An 18,336-nucleotide genomic window follows, 5' to 3' on the forward strand; every position below is an offset into this window, starting at 1 on the left:
AACAGAATGCATTATGCTACATTAATTATTTTGCTGAACATATTTAAATGCACAATAATTGCAAACAGCATCAATATACCTGTAATTTTTATAGGAAATCTACAGATTCTAGTTACTTCGTAGAACAAAAGATTATTTTTTAATCCCTGTACAAAGTTATGATGCTCTTATACCAAATATGTCCTATACATTGTTTTAATTGTGAGTCTATTTAATGAAAGATGTTAAACATTTATATATGAACAACATAGAAATACTGTATATAATTCATATTAGTACTGTATCTTGTAACAGGTCTACTCGGTCCCAACCTTTTGATCTGTAGTTTCTGCACTTCCTCCACTGTAGCAAAATTATTAGCAAGCACAAATTCTACTGTATTCATGTCTTCTTTTTTGATTACTGGTAACTTAGAATACAAAAACTTGTCAATATACCAAAAAAAAAAAAAAATTAAACAACTAAAACACACCAAATGTACTCAAATTTAAATGTGTATTTATTTAAATTTAAGTTGTCCCTGAATGTAAATCAATCCCAAATTCAATGACCAAGAACAGGATAAGACCTTAACACTAGAACCGCCATGGCAGTTATTTTGACGGTTTTCACTTTTAAAATTGTAATTACTCTGCGTGTGTGAAGGATACGCGGTTGTCCGTTCTTGACTTTTCCTAAATACATGTATTAAATACCTTGATGGCGTTTGAAAGGCATGATCGCAAAAATAAAAAAGTTATAATCCCTTCTACCTAGAACCGCCAGAGCAGTCATTTTGACTGCCTTTTACAATACGTTTTATTTTGAATATAACCTACAATATTCTATTTTATCTTTATATACAAGCCTTTTGTTATCTCTACTGGATCTGGCAGCCATGAATTCTTTCATTTTGTACAAGGAATGCACTGGGGAAAATATCAGTAGGAGAAATTTAATCTTGAGGCTAGCCACAGCGCTTTTGTTCATTTATGTTAGAGTTTGTGTTGGGTAAATATAAAACAAGACAGATATGCTGGCAACACTTGTATCATGATGATTTAAGGCATGAATGCATTTAGTAAGCAGCATCACTTTTTTATTTCTTAATATTGTATGTAAATAATGCGCTGATATTTTGTTGTGAAAATAAACCAAACATGTTAATGCATTTTTACAAAAGCACAAATCTTTGAGTGACAGAAACACATGTCCTGCTGTGGCTCTATACACTCTAGAATACACTTCAAAATCACACTGTAGTTACCAATACATGTTAATTGCAACAGAATCCTGGAGAAGTACTTACTCCTCTTCACATATTTAAGTGGGATGTCCTTTAGTATGTTTATACATCATTTACTAAAAGTTATAGAGAGCACCAGAATGTGGGGTTTAAACGTAAGTAGCTGTCCGAACTGTCACCATTTGCTTGACCATCTGCAGAGATCATTACCTGTACTGTAGATAATTGACTTTATCTTTCGTTAAGTGCCTCCAGCTTGAGACACCTGAGAGTCACCACGGTTAATTAATCTAGGTAATGACCGATGTGTTGAACACTAATACTTAATTGCAAACTTAGTGATACTCAAAAGCATTATACAGTATAGCATTATATTTATTGGAATTTATGCTTACATGCATCACAATGTCAATACTACCACTATTTCTGTAATTCTACACATTACATAGTTTAATAGAACAGTATTTTTGTTTTTTACATCATAATGAACCTATTTTAGCACAAACGCCAGCCCAGAGCTTGAAACAACAACATTATGTTATAAACTACCATAGGCATTTACTCATGTAAAGCATGTCTATTAGCTTAAAGCCCTGCATAAATAGTCACATCAAAAAGTAGAAAAAAACATGACCATCCATTTAAATTGCATGTTAAAACATGCTTTATTAAGATTTACGTAACATCATCCATTAAGTAGAAATACATATAAACTATTTCATATTTTCATTTATTTAATTTGTAAATGTCATTACTACCATTTATCACTTGTTCTATAATGTATTATAACAAATAACTAATCTATAAGCATATATACTATGTTAATAAACTATTTATAAAGGACACATTAATATGAAGTGTTACTGATATGCTACATAGACACAGAACGATACATTTTAGCAGCACTGAATCTTAAATAATTCAATAAATAACAATACATGAGTAAACCATAAGTCCAGTAAAACACTGTATTTTTTTGTAAAGAAATAAGTCCAATCTAGTTTATTGCTGTCAACTCTGCTCTAAAGCCTCAAAATAAGGCGTATTATATTAAGACTTTGCACAGGGGAAACACTAGAAAAGGTTTTTCTAACCATTGGATATTATTCTCTTTTTATTAAAACTATTTAAAACAGTCTTAATATTTTTTGAATGGGGCCCAATGAAACAAACCAGTGCCTTGTTTACCCTTATTAAATTGTGTTGAAATGTCCCTTCATTTAAGTTATATATCCCAGTTACTATTACAGCACTTTAGGACTTTAGCTTTATAAACTAAACATCTGGATATTTTGTATGGAAAAAAAATTATAATAATGATGATAATCTGTACAATGCACACGCATCCATTCATCAATTCCTGTCTTTTACTAGTGCCTAAACAATCAATACCTGGTTGCAGATATTTATTTACATTTTTGAAAGCAAACAAACCAACAGAAAAAACCAACAGAAAAAAATACTAATCTGGTAGCAAGCCCACATTGTGGCAACATAAAATTGAAACATTTCTGTTTCATCACATACATAACTCATATTCAAAGATTATGAAGTATTCACAGACTGCCTGGCTTTGCAGTGCTTATGCCTGCCTGGATAATTTCTGTACCGTATCTGCTGTATTATATTCATGGTAAGTGAAGCACTCAAGTTGTGGAATTCCAGTCCTGTTCAGAGATTTTTTTTTCTGAATGCTGGTATATGTAACAGTCATCAATCCTAATATATTATCCTCTTAGTCTTATAATGCCACATTTATGCTTCCATATGTCAGCACTGCCAGTTTATGTTTTGCTCTTGGTGTGAGGCAAAAATACAATTTTCTTTGAGCTTGGCTGTCCCCTCGCTTTCACTGCTGCTGTCTTTCTGGGCTTTGGTTGGCTGCTTTGCAATGACTTCAAGCCCAACATTTCACAGAATTTATTGCACTGGTGGAGAGAGTTAAACTGATCAATGAAGGAAGTTGCACAGTTCCCTTTGAACCCCTTGTACCTGAAAATTATAATGGAAAAGTATTAGTAACTGAGGGGAAGCATTTTTAAGTTTTATTTTCATAAATTAATTTAGCTTTATATAGTAAATTATATACATACTAGATATATTTTTGAATAAGGTATTGTTTGATTTATTGTATAGCAATGTATTGTTTAAAGTACTTCATGTAACAGTGGTTCAAATAAATAAACAAATAAATGAATGAATGAATAAATAAATAAATAAATAAAAAAAGATTTTTCTGTGCTTTGGAAATAATTTGTGTTTTTGCAGCACTAATTTTCAGCAATATAGTAAATACATCACTAACTTCCAACACTCAATCATCATTTCTGAGGTAAAACTTTTAATAAGATTAAACAAAACTTTTATCTCCTGCTTCTAAGAAGTACTGTAAATGTGATAAACATCCACACGTCAACATCCATTATGACCATGAAGGTAAACTACATACCAGGCTGTGTCTTATTTGTAACCCAAACAGTGCCAAATAAACGTAACCATTCGCATCCTCTCATTCTGAACTCACCCTTTGCCATAGGTTGCTATTCCAACATCAGTTAACTTCATGCCCACACCTGCAAAAGAAACAGAACAGTCAATGTGATTTGTTTACAGTCGAGCAAACTTCTTCTTAAGAAAACAAAAGGTGTTTGTATCTACTGTACACCAAGTGAATAGGCACCACCTTGCAAATCAGTGACTAGGAGGTTCCCGTCTGTCTTCTTGTAGACCCAGTGCTGGAAGGTACAGCATTTCTGTCCAGCATCGGACTCTCTTCTCAACATATTCATCTCCTTGCCGTCCTTCACAGAATATTTCACAAAGTCTCCAACCAGTTCCTCTTCCAGGGTTGCATATGGGATGTTGTTGGCAGGACGATGGATAAGGTAGACAGGAATTATTCTGAAATAAAATCAGTATATATTTTAATGAGTTTAAAAGCTACATAGAATAGAGGGCTCTAAACACAAAACTTTAGGTCTTTTTGATGAATGAAGCCATTAATGCATAAAATAGGATGATTTTCATCTGCTGTTTCTATTCCCATTTAATACTGCATTTTGATAAAGGTACGATACCAATGCCTTTCATATATGAGTCTGTCTATTACCATGGCAACACCTGATTTAAGAAAAAAATTGTCTGTACCAATGCAGATTACTCCATTCATAGTCATTTGGGGGAGGGTATATTTAAATGTTCGTGTCTGCTTACTAAGTAGGAAAAGAACCTCCAAATATCGCGAGGAGAGCTTCATGCGTTTCCATGAAGATAAAAACATTTAACAAGAGAAATTAATTCAGGTGTTGTTGCGCACATTCTGAATTAAAAACTTTTGAGTTGTTTCCGATAGTTTGTCTTTCATTTTAATATTGATGATGTTTAAAATGTACCATGATAATGATTGCCGTCGGCGGTTGTAGGTATGAGTATGGTTCTAGTGTTGAAGTAGTCCAGAAATGTAGTTCTAGTGTTGAAGTAGTCCAGAAATGTAGTTCTAGTGTTGAAGTAGTCCAGAAATGTAGTTCTAGTGTTGAAGTAGTCCAGAAATGTACATTTTGTGTGTGTGTGTGTGTGTTGGGGGGGTATGTTTACTACGGCATTTCTGATGGAGATTATGTGAGATTAAGTCAGAAGAACTGGATCTTGACTGCTGAAACCTTGTGAGCCACAAGCACAATTCCTGCTCCAGTGTACATGGGTTTTTACAGCTATTATTATCTTGAGAAAGAGATTGACACTGCCCTTAAAGCCGCGCTGCCAAAAGGATGTCATTTTGCTGTTTCACGATGTATTTGCGTGACAACGTCACACAGTCATGACTGTAGAGTCCATTTTCAAGTGAATGTAAACCAAGCCTATGAGAATCGCTGACAGATTACAATTAGGTGAGAATTCATCCAAGAACATGTCACTTGTTATTGGAAGTTTGAGTGAAGACTGAAAACAGCTGAACTGGTTGGATATTTTTGGAACAAATAGCTATACACAGTTGTTTGTACCTGTCATACACAAATCAATATGAATAGTTGCTGTATCTAGTAAAATATACCCTACTCTGGTTTCTGGAGGTCTGTAACAATCTGCATGCCTTCACATTTTTGCCTTTCAATTTTAATGCCATTCCTGATTTAGTGTACATAGTGCCTTTTTATAAAAGACACATTTAGAAAATTAACTTATGATCAGTATTTAATTAACCTAATTTGTTTTTCCCCAAACTATGAAATATGTTACTGTTTTTTTGCAGTGCGGTTATTAAAAAAAAAAAAAAAAAAAATGATGCCACTGAATAAAATACAGATTTGTAATATGTGTGCAGATATTTAAAATGTTTTCTTTTTTTGAACACTGTTGAGAGAATGTAATCTATCCATTTTAAAATTATTCTTATAGGGATAAATGATAAGGGCAGCTAAATGATGGGGGACTAGTAAGAATGGCTGGAGATAATTCAAATGTAAACCACAATTACAGTATAGGCAAATTACAACACTTTATGGAAACGTACCTTTAAAGTGAACTTAAATAAAATAGCTACCTGTAAGATTTGACTTACTCTGGCACTTCTCCAAAAGCTTTGGTACATTTTATGTCAGCTCTATATTCTTTAATGTATTCTCTTGCTGTGTTTTGTACATGGCACTCCTAAAAAAAAAAAAGAAATACAAAATAAACTGAAAAGTATTGAAGACCAGGGACCAGCTTATTAACCTTTTAGATCCAGCAAAAAAGTCTTTGCATTTTTCTACTCTGATGCATTACGAGCATCAACAGTTTACTCAAAACATCCACTAGTGTTTTCTACTATTATAACAACCTTGACTTGCATAAAGAAGGAAAAACGTTGAGTGAAATAACTTGCATCACTCGATTTTCCAAGTGTGGTATCAGAAGCATAATCAACAAGTACACAGAAACATCATCTGTAATTGACAAATCCAGCACTGGAAGACCCAAAAAGCTGTCTAATAATGATAAACAATACTTGAAGATAAAATCCTTAAAAAATAGAGAGGAGACAAGCTTTGAATTGACAACAGAACTGGCAGAAGCCACAGGTGTCGTTGTCCATCAAATCAACAGTACGAAGGTCACTCTTGAAATCAGGACTTAAAGGGTGTTGCAGTAAGAATACCTCTGTTAAGAAAGGAACAAGACTAAAAGGCTAAAATATAAACAAGAACACAGAAATTGGACTATGGAACAATGGTCAAAGGTGCTTTGGACTGTTGATGGATGGACAACGACACCTTTGCCTTCTGCCAGTTCTGTTGTCAATTCAGCGCTTGTCTTCTTTCTATTCCTTAAGGATATCATCTTCAAGTATTGCTCATCCTTGTTAGACAGCTTTTTGGGTCTTCCAGTCCTGGGTTTGTCAATTACAGATGATGTTTCTCTGTACTTGTTGACTATGCTTCGGATACCACACCTTGAAAATCGAGTGATGCAAGCTATTTCACTCAATGTTTTTCCTTCTTTATTCAAGTCAAGGTTGTTATAATAGTAGACCACACTAATGGAAGCTTTGAGTAAATTGTTGATGCTCATAATGCATCTGAGTAGAAAAATGCAACATGCGTAGAAAAAAACCCACAATAGTGTTTGTTGTATATTTATAAAATATAAAACACATTGATTGGATTATAGGCCCTATTCACAATTGTTTTCTATAATATAAAGTTTGATGTCCACCAAATGTTTCTAGACTGTTGTTAAAGAAACCATTTATGAAGTACTAATCTATTTACATTGAGAACCTGATACATACCGGCTGGTTCATTCATGTGACTGTAAATAACAAGTCTTACTCTATTCAAAATATAAAAAGGGACCAAAAATATATTCTAATATATTTATTTTGACAAGGGACAGAATAATTGCCTGTAGTTCATCTTCAATCAATGAGAAAAAAATAAATATTGTAAATATATCAATATAAGGGAAAAATTAAGGGCATTCTCAAAGCTATTTACTTCAATTTGTCATCAGCACACATATTTTCAGAAAGGAGAAACACACCCAGTAAAGTTACAAAACCAGAAATAAACAACTCAGACTTTTAATTCAGGGGCTTGAATGAAGCATTGAGTTGTTTCTTATTCATTTTACACATTTAATTGGTGCTTTTTCCATTTAGAAAAAAAAATGTGCTAATGACGATTTGGAGTAAATGGCTTTGAGAATCTAGCCCTAAATATTTAAGTACATCATATATTTTCATAACAATTATTATTTTGAGTTAAGGGAACTCAAAAGCAAGTTGTAGTTACCTGTACTGCTAAGTTGTAGTTCTTCTGAATGAGCTCATCATTAGTTTTGGTCCCATAGGCAATTGCGTTATGGACTTTGAGGACACAAGTGTGCCCTGAGTTAAACACTGGCATCAAGCCACTGATGACCTTTGTTCGGAAAGCTTTCCGGTGCATTCCTTCCCCAAAGTGCTGCTCTTCTGTAACAATGCTGGCAAGCAGATCATCTCCGAAATATTGGTCCCTCAAAAAATCTTCTCTGAACATCAGCTGTGCACATTTAATTTCTTCCCCACCTGTTTTAAATTACAAAACAGAATTGAAAGAGTCACCAACATGTTTCATTACCTGCATTACTTTACCTCAGGCCATTGATAATATTCCAGTGTTTGCACTGTTTTCTTGACAGAATATTGAACTGTTTGCAGGATAAGAATTTGCCATGCAGGGGAATGTACTTAAATTCATGTACTTTTTATAGCAGATGCTTTGCTCAATCACAAGCACAATTCTTCAAGTTCAGCTGTCTAGCAGAGATACCTTTACCTACAGCTGCAGTCTGCTCCCTGTAGCATATGATGGGACTTGCAACATGCACTTATGAGAGCAGACAATATCCACATATACAAAGCAGCATCTGCAGTAATTTGGAGATGGAGTGCCTTGTTTCAGAGTAGCTGGGATGTCTTTGTTTAGAGTAGTAGGTTCATTCTTTATAAGAAAATTGCTTTTTAGAATGATGCTTCTCCATATTTGTAGATGAATATTTAAATGAATAGTCAAATTTAACCAAGGTGATTAGTCAAGAGAATAGAGTAGTAAATAGTGGTGTTCCAAAAAATATAATGTTATTATGTCCCCACTTGTTGCTATAACTGTTTAAATAATGTATCTGTCATTTGTCTTTTCATTGTTAACATCCTGACAACTTTTTAAACTTATAACTTTAAAGTCTATTTCAAAGCTTTTTTCAAAGTGGCTGCTCTAGTGCACTGGGGTTTAAGATCTGTTCTCTAAATTACTGCAGGATTAAAAAAAAGAAAACATAACAAGTGCTCTGGCTTTTCAGTTTCGTGCCACATCATGGATCGTTATTGCTACGTTACCTGTTTGGTTTGACAATGTAGTCAATAATTCTATACTATCAGTGCACTAGAGCAGCCAGTACAGTTGTAGCAACACGTGGGGGACGTGTAACACTATTTTTCAGAACCTTGCTACTTACTCTTTAAGAAAAGGTTTGATTTTAAATAAAGCACATGCATGCTACATAATAAGAACTGGCTTACCTTCGAGGTCTTGCTTACTAATTAGTTCATTCAGTGCTAGAAAGGAATGAAAAGGCAAATCAGGTGTAAATTTTAATGTACAATTTGCTTGAAGAAAAAGAAGAGAAGAATAATATTGCTTAGTTTTTCACCTTCTGAGGTCAGTCTGAATTCAGATGACATCTTCCCATTGGGATTCTTCAGCTTGCACTGATACATCCCCTGATCTTTAATTGTCGCTTGAACAATGGCCAGGGAATCTGGGCTGTCATCACCTGCACTGCAAACAAATAAACAGGCATCTCATCAGACAAACAATTGTTTTGCCTTTTGAACCTACTGTAGTAGTGTAATTCCTAAAACACACTTGACTATTGATTTACTCATGTTTTATATTCCATTAGCAGATATTTTTGTAAGTCTGCTCCAGTATCAACGCAAAAGACACATACTCCCTTGTGTGGCTGCAATGTGTTTATGTTTCATATACTGTGAACACATACAAAATAAAACTGGATTATGTATAGTGGACAATAGGTTTTATGAAACGGTGGACAGTTGGAAAACAGATCTCCTGAGAAGTGAAGTTAAAGACTCCCACAGTTATAAATCAGTGGCAAGTTTTAAATCGGGATCAAGATCTAAATTAACATCTACTGCTTACCTTCTCTGTACTTTGGCCAACACCACCCCATCTTTAGACCATGTGATAGTTGAGTCTGCGTAGATGTCACCAAACTGGCACCAGAGTTTGATGTTTCCAGAAATATCTGGAAAGGTTTCTGCATGGATGTGCTGAAGAACTTTGGGCACTACAAGAAAAAAAGTTGTCATCACTTCAACGAGTGATAAAACAGGGCCAGCTTACAGTCAACTACAAATGCTAAACAATAGGGATGTTGCTTAAATCACCTTTTACTTTGCACTTCGAAACCAATTATGGGAATTTCTGGATTTCTCCACAGTTAAAAAAAATAATTAATTTTGCATCTTTGTCATTTTACCAATTCTGTAATAGTATGTTAGTCGATTAAACATTTACACCAGAAGTATGACAATAATCCCTTTGGCTATTGTGTAATTGGATATGAAGACCTTCTAGTTGATGTTGACTCTTACACTGTTCTTTACCTCCAGTCTCGTTACTGTATCTCCCATGATTTAAGTAACCAGGAAATTATATAAAGTTGAATTATTTTAAAGATTTTCATGTTACTTACTGTAACAGTTATTTTACCCAGTAAGTGTAATATATAGCACAATATAAGGTAGGATCATTTAACTTATTTATTCAATAAAGCACCTGATGATAATATAGTAGGTTAATACACTAAGGAATAGCCCCAGACCATCAGTAGGCCTATACAAAACTTGAAATATCACTTCTTGAGACTGAGGAACTAATAGTCAGGAGGAAAACTGTTCTATTTGTTTTTTTACCTTACCTTTGTTTTCTTCCTTTATGGGATGTTTCTTTTTCTGCTGCTCATTATGATTCCTTTTTGGAGTCTCCTGCCCTGTAGCTCTTTGGCCTTCCTTCTTCTTTAGCCCAAGATGTTCGTTTTCTCCTAAATGCTGCTTGTGTTGCTTTGCTTCCACAGATTCACCCTTGGTTCTTTCCCCCGACAAACGCATGCGTTTGGTTATCTCTTCCCTATACTGGTGCACTTCAGTAGCTGATCGTGTTTCCTTTGGTGCAGAGTGCTTGCCAGACTTGTCTGGAGTAGTAACTTTTCTTCTAGCACTAAGTGGGAGCTCTTTGGCAGTTGAATGTTTGTGTTCATTATCTTTAACCGGATTCCCCTTTCTAGGGTTGGACGAAGCAGCTGGTGTAGGATTTTCAAGGTTTTTCTTGCTCAACAGTAATTGTTTTGCCCCGAAAGCTGCATCTTTCACCTTTGAACCCCCTGCATTGTTATTACTGTCTTTATCCATAGAGGGAGATTTTCTATCTTTAGGGACTTTTTTCGGGGATTCTACGCCTTTTACTTGCTGCACATTTTTTATTTGTCCACCACAAGACTTACTGGTGTTTTGCTCTTTCGCCTGCTGTTTTGAAGTTCCAGTTTTCATTCTGTCTGTATTTTGTGTTACAGATTTCCCATTGAAGGCTTTACTATGTGACTTAAGAATTACAGATGACTCATTGGTTTTCTCGGCTTGTTGCAAGACTGTTTGTTCAACAGAGTGATTAATCTTTTCTGGAGGCACAATATTAGAATTTTCTAAGCCTACTGTCACCAAATTAGCTACCGCATACTCTGGCACTGATGCGCACATCATTGACAAATCCACTGTCTCCGGTATGGCAGTTTGTGGGACAGCTGTATCAATCTCTATGAACGATAAGTGAGCAGACTTTATCTGATTGCTGACCTTTTCATCTGTAATTTCCATCACATTATTTTCATTTTGTTCAGGCACTGGCTTCCAAATTGTACACGATTCTAGGGTTTCTTTTGGGTGCTGTACAACACTTTGTTGATCAGTTGCAATGACTTCCTGTAAGATTAAATCCCCAGGTATACATTTAAAGTTGGACTCAGTTGCATTCCTGCCATCTGTTGTGGAAACATGTTTCTCATTTGTTATCTCAAATTCAGACCCTTTTAACATGTTGATGCTTGTATTTGATTTAACAGGTGGTGAAATAGTTTGAGCTTCATGTCTACTAGTTGGGTGTGGTGACTTTGTGTCTGAGTCTGTGGTTTTATCTTTCTGAATGTCATCTTTTTGATTAAGCAGTGAAAAGGCAGATTTAGATGTATCATTCATGGGAGGCTTTTTCTTAATGGCAGAAGGTAATCTGTTTGTATCTGAAACTTCATTACAAAGGTTATTTATTTGATTCGTCATGCTGTTTACTTCCTTTGAAGGGGATATGAGTGATGTAGATGTAGATCCACAGGAATTGTCTTTGAATGGTCCTTCGTCATGTGGCAGCTTTGATGACTGGCTTTCATCATGAATGTGTGATTCATTATCAATAACATTACACCGCTTTGTGTTTAATGATGAGTCTGTATATCGTAGGTTTTCTTGTGATGCTCCATTTCTGAGAAAAACACTTTCTTTGGTGTGTTGAAAATCGTCTCTAGTTTTGTACTGCGCATTCCCTTCTTGAGACCCCTCAGCACCAGTGAATGATGTGGGTAAAATATCCTTTAGATCACTATCTTGCCTCAGGGTATTATTACACAGGTTTACTTTTTGATTCTTCATAGAGCACTTTGCAAATTCACAGCTGTCAAAAGATGGGCTACGCTTTAATTGCAAATGTTTGTCTAGGTTATTTGTTGCTGTGCTGCTGTACTGGGTCTGAGAAACACTTTTCCCATCATTATTGTGTTGATCCATCTTCACATTAAGGTCTTCGCTCAAGCAAGGATTTTTGAGACAAAGTGAATCGAAAGGCTCATTGAAATTCTCTGCAGCCTCAGCCTTTATGCGATGCAAAATTTCCAAAGAGGAGTTGAATCGTCCTGATTCCTTACAGTGAAGGTATGAACCTGTGGGTGTTTCTTCAATTTCAGGGTAATGTCTGGTCTCAGTCTGCAAAACAAAAACATGCATTACTCAACAATCATGATTAAACCAAGACTTTTAACACGTGTAACTAATGGTGAGCGGACACAGACACACAGGCAACAGTCTGAGTGTCCCAAAAGACATACTGCATTACTTGTCGAAACTTTATCTGAAGCAATTTGACAACACAGTAGCTACAACCTTTTGAGGATTTCTACAGGCCTGCCATCTTTTAAGTAACCAGCCTCCCAAGACTTTTAGCTTTTTACCTGCATGTCCATTATAGCCCTGCATAGTAATATAACCCTAAGACTTACTGTACTCATTTGATTCTGTAATAAATTACAATAAAATTAAATGAATACCACATATGTCAATTATAACATTCCATTAGAAATGCATTTAGCATTTCTTTTTCTACTGACCTCCGTCTGCATTATATACACACAACAACAGGAATTCTTTGGGTAGGTGGGTGATATTAAGCTTGTAGAAGGATTACATTAACTACAAGTCCAAGAAGGGATGCAGTGGTCGGGGTTAAGCTACGTACAGTAGAGTAGATCCTGTAACTGAATTCAGCTATGATTGACTTCTCCCTGGAAATGTTGCTATTATTAGGGGGCATTTTTGTTTATCTATGGCTTTTTCAAAACCTCACATTTGCTTTGCTGCAGCAGCTGTCACTCTCTGACAACTTGTCTCTGTTTGTAATCAAGGGAATATTTAAGACCTATCCTTAAGGGTTTATGCCAGAAGTTTAATCTTATACAAATAACTAGGATATTATTATTATTATTATTATTATTATTATTATTATTATTATTATTATTATTATTATTATTATTATTATTTATTTATTTATTTATTTATTTATTTATTTATTTACTAATAAAATGTTATTTATTTTATTTGACAAACAATTTGAACGCTGATAAAAAATAAATTAAAATAAATTAAGTGATGATTTTGGTTTTATCAATTCAACTTTAAGATCAAGCCAAAAGCAGGGGGTAACAACATTCCAGCAGAGGTTATGCGGTACACTGTATTTAAAGTAACATTGCGGATGAAAGAGTTCTAAAATATATAAATAAATACTCACCATCTTTGTGACACTGGAGTTTTTCTGGAAAATATTGATATTTTATTTTCTATAAATCTCTTATACTTACCATCTGTATATTGAGTTCTTCACACATTAATCCAAATTGTTTCTTATGGGAAGTCCTTTCACAGGGGTAAATCCTATCTGTTTTCTCTGTAATCAAACTTCCTTCAGTGCAATTGTCCCTTACTGTACTGCTGTCGCTTAAAATGGCTTTAGTTTCCACGGGTATAAAGTTTTCACACTTAGGAACAACGTTAGGCAAGTCCCACTTGCAGAGTTTCTTAGAATCTAGTGTGCCAGACTCTTTTAAAGCACTCTCCTTCTCTGAGTTGATTATTCCAGTGGAATTTTCTTCTTGAGACTGAGCAATGTTCTTTATCTTTCCTTTTATTTCCTCCTTATCTGTCTCTGACAAATGTTCTCCTTTAACTTTGAGAGCTAGTTCTCCTTCACATATCCCTGAAAGAGAGTTAAAATCCGTGACATTTCTCTCCTTTGTCACTTCAATGTTTTCTTCAGCAACTTTCTTGTATTTATGTTCTGGCAAAATAATATTCACGCAGTTGTCCTCTGCTTTTTCAAGGCCTTTATTCTTAATTGCCATGGTAGTCTGCGCTTGTGGTTTTATTGCAAGCCACTCACCTTGGTACTGAGTGGCTGTGTGAACCATGTCTCTGTGTTTGCTTGAGGGGTTGTTTTCAGATGAGCTTCCATAGACAGCTGGCTTTTTAACTCTTGACTGACCACCAGAGATTGCAACCACAGCTTTACTGTCACTCGATTCCAGGAGCTTTTTTACTTTTTCAGGACTGTTGACAATGTAATTCTTCTCTAGACTGAGGTCATCATCACTGTGGTCACCTTCTTTTAAAAGCGGCAGCTCAATTCCTTGCACTCTTGCTTGCCAGATTGCATTGGTATATTCCGTCATGACATCAGAACATTCAGAATCATCCAGGTCATCTAGATTGAACTCCTCAGCTGTGATGAGACATGTGTCCACAGAGGGTGTGTTATGAAAACTACAACCATTTTTAGAGTTAATCTGTGTGTGGTTCTCTGCTTGGCTCACTGCGTGTACGTCAGCCCCAACAGGTGCTACAAGTTTGGTCATGGGCTCTGCCAAGTCACTGTATTCACATCCTAAATGGTGCTTGTCATATGTGTCTATATCTCTTCCAGCCACATCCTTACCATTCCTGATAACTGGAGGACTTTTGTAACTAGGTGACCCATCTGCTACTTTTAGCCTGTGTGTAGTAACCTTGCACTTTTTAGTCTTGTTTGTAATATTTTTACTAGTATATGCATTTTTCATGGTATTTATATCTAAATAGCTGTTCTTTTCTTTAGTAGGTTGCTCATCATTTATTGACCCAGACTGTACCAAAGCAGGACACTGTTCATCTGAGGCCACTGTCCTGCTTCCATCTACCCTGGAACCTTGTTGAGCAGCCTTATCCTGAGGTTGTGTGTCCGGCTCAGTTCCCTTTGTTTTTCTGAGCATTCTTTCAAAAACCCTCGTTCGTGTAAAAGATCCAACTTCCAGAACTGCAGAGGAGCTGCTCATCCCTTTGTTGTTTCTGGCAGATACTTGATACACTGCAGCATCGTCTTCTGTGCACCTAGAAGCCAAAAACTAGATCACAGGTTCCATGTGGCTCAAGAGATATTCTGGTAGAGTGTTAGTGATATATTAAAAGCTTGGATTCTGAAGTGAGGTTTCAGTAATGACCACTAGGTGAGTGCAACTGTGAGTTAGTAAATATAAATCTCTATACAAAATCACAGTTACAGAGGGGGAATAAATTACAGCTGCACACCTCCAATGGTCATTTTTCAAACCACCCTTCAGACATGCAGCTTTTCAGAAGCAGAATATTAAGCAGTTAACAATAGCTGTTGTCTTTACAACACTGGCTTTAAAATTATAATACAGTATCTTCCTGCAGTAACTTAGTTAATTAACGTTATGTAAAATAAATATAAAAAAGGTGAAGTGAAAACACATTTCAGGAAATATTTACTTTGGTAAGTGAAGAGTGTGAATGTAGTTGCCCATTAATGTTTCTTGTTCAGTTGGCTCATTTGTATAGATGAGTATTTGACCATTTCTGTACCAGGTCACCGTTGGTTCTGGAGTGCCTATTAAACACAAGAAAAATCGAAATTCCAGCTTCAAAGTGGAGCGATTCTCCAACCTACCATATTATACAATTTTATGGAAACACATTTGAATTGGTGTCTGTCCTGTTGTGAGTGACAGACTTTATTTTACTCAAAACTGCTTCCTGCCAGCACTCTAGCTATGCTGTAATATATATATTATAAAAATACATATTTACTTACAGTTACTTAGTGTTAATCCTTTATGAAAAAGCAATGCTAATTAAAATGGAGAATCAAAGACAATCAAAGTTGAAGTTGTGACATCTTGCGTGCAAATTGCCTCTATGCAAATTGATTTTATAGTCTTGGAATCATGCAAAAACCATGTACGGCATCACTTTTTTTTTACCAGCTATTGTGCAGAAAAAACGAACATCCTCATTCTCTGGGACTGCCTGTGATCTCAGGGTGAGGATGAAGTGTGGTGAGGAGGGCTCTTCGTGTGGCCCCGACGACATCACTTCACATGAACAGGTGCCTGTAATATAATCTTGACACTACTGGTTGAATAATAAGGGAACATACTAAAAAAATATGCTTTTTTTATTACATTTGGTAATTCTATATGGTAAAAACTAGTGGCAACAAAGAAGAGATTGACTCAAGTTATGATTACGTTCCATTGAATCTTAAATATTCATAAAGTAGACTGTGAAATAATTGAAAAGGTGTAATATGTAAAGAGCTGTTCTTTTCTTCAGTTATGTTCTTCAGTTATGTTCAATCTCTTAAAATCCAAAATGAAATGTCGAGTTTGTGTCAAAATGTCTTGTTTTTCTTTACAGTTAACTTCTTTTCAAAATGCTACTGTAGATGTGTGTGCTCCATTCCAGGTGATTTGTGTAACTAAATTACGTACTTCCTAGAAATGGGCCAATGTTTAATGTGAATTGATGCTAGCTTATGGTGTGTCTCAAAGTGTGATAAAGAATAATCACAGATTTACTATATACAGTAATTACTTTTCAAAGTGATGGCCGATTGAAACTAAATAAAAGAGTCATTGTCCTGAACAGTGGAATACAATAGTTAAAGCACACTGTAGAGAAAGCATGGTAAAGCAAAATAGTACTGCAGCAGCCCAGCTGTCCAGCAGGGGGCAATGCCAGACACCCCCTTTCTGACAGGGAGGATAGTTAGAGACTGTATTACAGGGACAATATGCAAATCAGGATGATGGTGAAGAATCATGAGTACGGGTTCTCTGTTGTACTTTGGCTGCATTAGGCTCAGTCCCCAGAGCTGGATGTAAAAAGCAAACTCTAAAGTATTTTAGGCACACAGAACAGAGCAGCTAAGGGTCCATTTTAATGATCTAAGCAGCGGCAGACTCTTTAACTCTATATTAGTCCAGCTAGGAGTGATTTTTGACCCTCTTATTAACATTACTACACACACACACACGCACACACACACACAAATAACACAACACAATGTGTTCAGTGAAAAATCAGGTCAATACATTTTTGATTATTAAAATAGGCCGCTAGTACTGTATGTTATTTTAGACCCAACTGGTAATTTACACATAAAGTACATTGTAACTATGCATAATAACATTGTATGTGTAAATACATGTGTATTTACTAAGTCACTACATTGTAAATACACAGCAATTAGAGACATGTCATGTATAGTTTTACCAACCAGCTAATATATGTTCAGCAAGCAGGATCTGTAAGATACCGTATTTCCACATGTCTCTTTTCCAGTTTGGTCTGAGTCCTGATTACTATATGTTAACCTCTATAGTCATGTTTTAGTCTGAGTCAAACCTGAATTTCTGAAGACCAGATTGATGAATCCTCCCAGACTAAAACATTCTTTCTAATAATCTCAAAAGGGTACAGCACTGTAAACCTCGTACACTCAACATGGATCCCCACAAACTGTGACTCCTCAATACCAGGAGAAGAAAGCCTAGTTGTGATGTAAGTGAGCAAAGGACACAAACATTCTAATAAATGCATAGGAATACAAATGAATGAAATAACAATAGTAGTGTACAGCATCTGAAGTTCAAAAGTGAGAAGAAAGAACATAGTTAAACTGTTGTACAATTTTAAAAAGCCAGGTATTAAAATAAAACATTTGAGAACAATATAGCTAACAAGGGAAATATAAAATTATATATTAACAAAAAACTGACCAAATTGAAAAAATTGACATTTCAAAATCTAACATGAAATACTGTACTACGATTATGGCTTCCAGTAGACTTTTGCAATATCTTTATTTTTTTTTTTTTTTTAAATACGGACTATGCATTTACAAATCAGCGCAAACATCCTATTCACTGACATACAAACATAGTGATTCACCTTTCTCCCTTGTAATGGAATTATAAGCAATACATGCTAACCCATACACAAGACTACTGCAAAAAACTAAGTAAGGGAATCTATATATTGTACTTACATCCCTGTTTTTCACCCACACGGCACATATACAGTACGTGGATACATTTGGTGTCAAAGTGTGTGCCTGAATCTATTTTGAACTTTTCCCCAAGTTACCCGTTAGATGATATTGTCAACATGTGCTATTGCAGGACACTTAACACCCCAAGTCTATATTAGATTTACCTACATTTTCAACTGGGGTAAACAGCACTGTACTGTATGATCAGTGGTAAACATATTGGGCCTTAATTTCAAAAGCTTAGTAATGTACAAAACTAAGAAACAAACAAGTTGCTAAGGGCATTTCAGTCACATGATTTAGACGTTTGATTCTAGTTTTATACAGTAAAAAGGTGTTTTTCTCTCAATTTTTTTTTTTTTT

The 18,336-nt window shown here is 35.3% G+C and overlaps 1 protein-coding gene across 2 annotated transcripts; it reads right to left on the reverse strand.

Annotated features, from left to right (window-relative positions):
- Positions 1–858: 858 nt before the first annotated feature.
- On the reverse strand, positions 859–18,006 carry LOC117972776 (alpha-protein kinase 2-like). 2 transcript variants are annotated; one of them, XM_058995531.1, is made up of 13 exons: positions 17,971–18,004; positions 15,902–16,052; positions 15,411–15,528; positions 13,448–15,008; positions 10,190–12,296; positions 9,409–9,556; positions 8,897–9,024; positions 8,766–8,801; positions 7,498–7,772; positions 5,784–5,872; positions 3,909–4,126; positions 3,750–3,798; positions 859–3,217 (listed from the first exon to the last, which is right to left on the reverse strand). In XM_058995531.1, exons 2-13 carry the CDS (start codon positions 16,008–16,010, stop codon positions 3,010–3,012), a joined length of 5,046 nt encoding a protein of 1,681 aa, XP_058851514.1. In that variant the 5' UTR covers positions 16,011–16,052; positions 17,971–18,004; the 3' UTR covers positions 859–3,009. The 2 variants fall into 2 exon arrangements, with proteins under 2 accessions (XP_058851514.1, XP_058851516.1); XM_058995533.1 differs by lacking the exons at positions 859–3,217; positions 3,750–3,798 and having other exon boundaries at positions 4,001–4,126; positions 5,766–5,872; positions 17,971–18,006.
- Positions 18,007–18,336: the final 330 nt, after the last annotated feature.

Source organism: Acipenser ruthenus, chromosome 2, assembly GCF_902713425.1.
Source record: "Acipenser ruthenus chromosome 2, fAciRut3.2 maternal haplotype, whole genome shotgun sequence".
NCBI lineage: Eukaryota > Metazoa > Chordata > Actinopteri > Acipenseriformes > Acipenseridae > Acipenser > Acipenser ruthenus.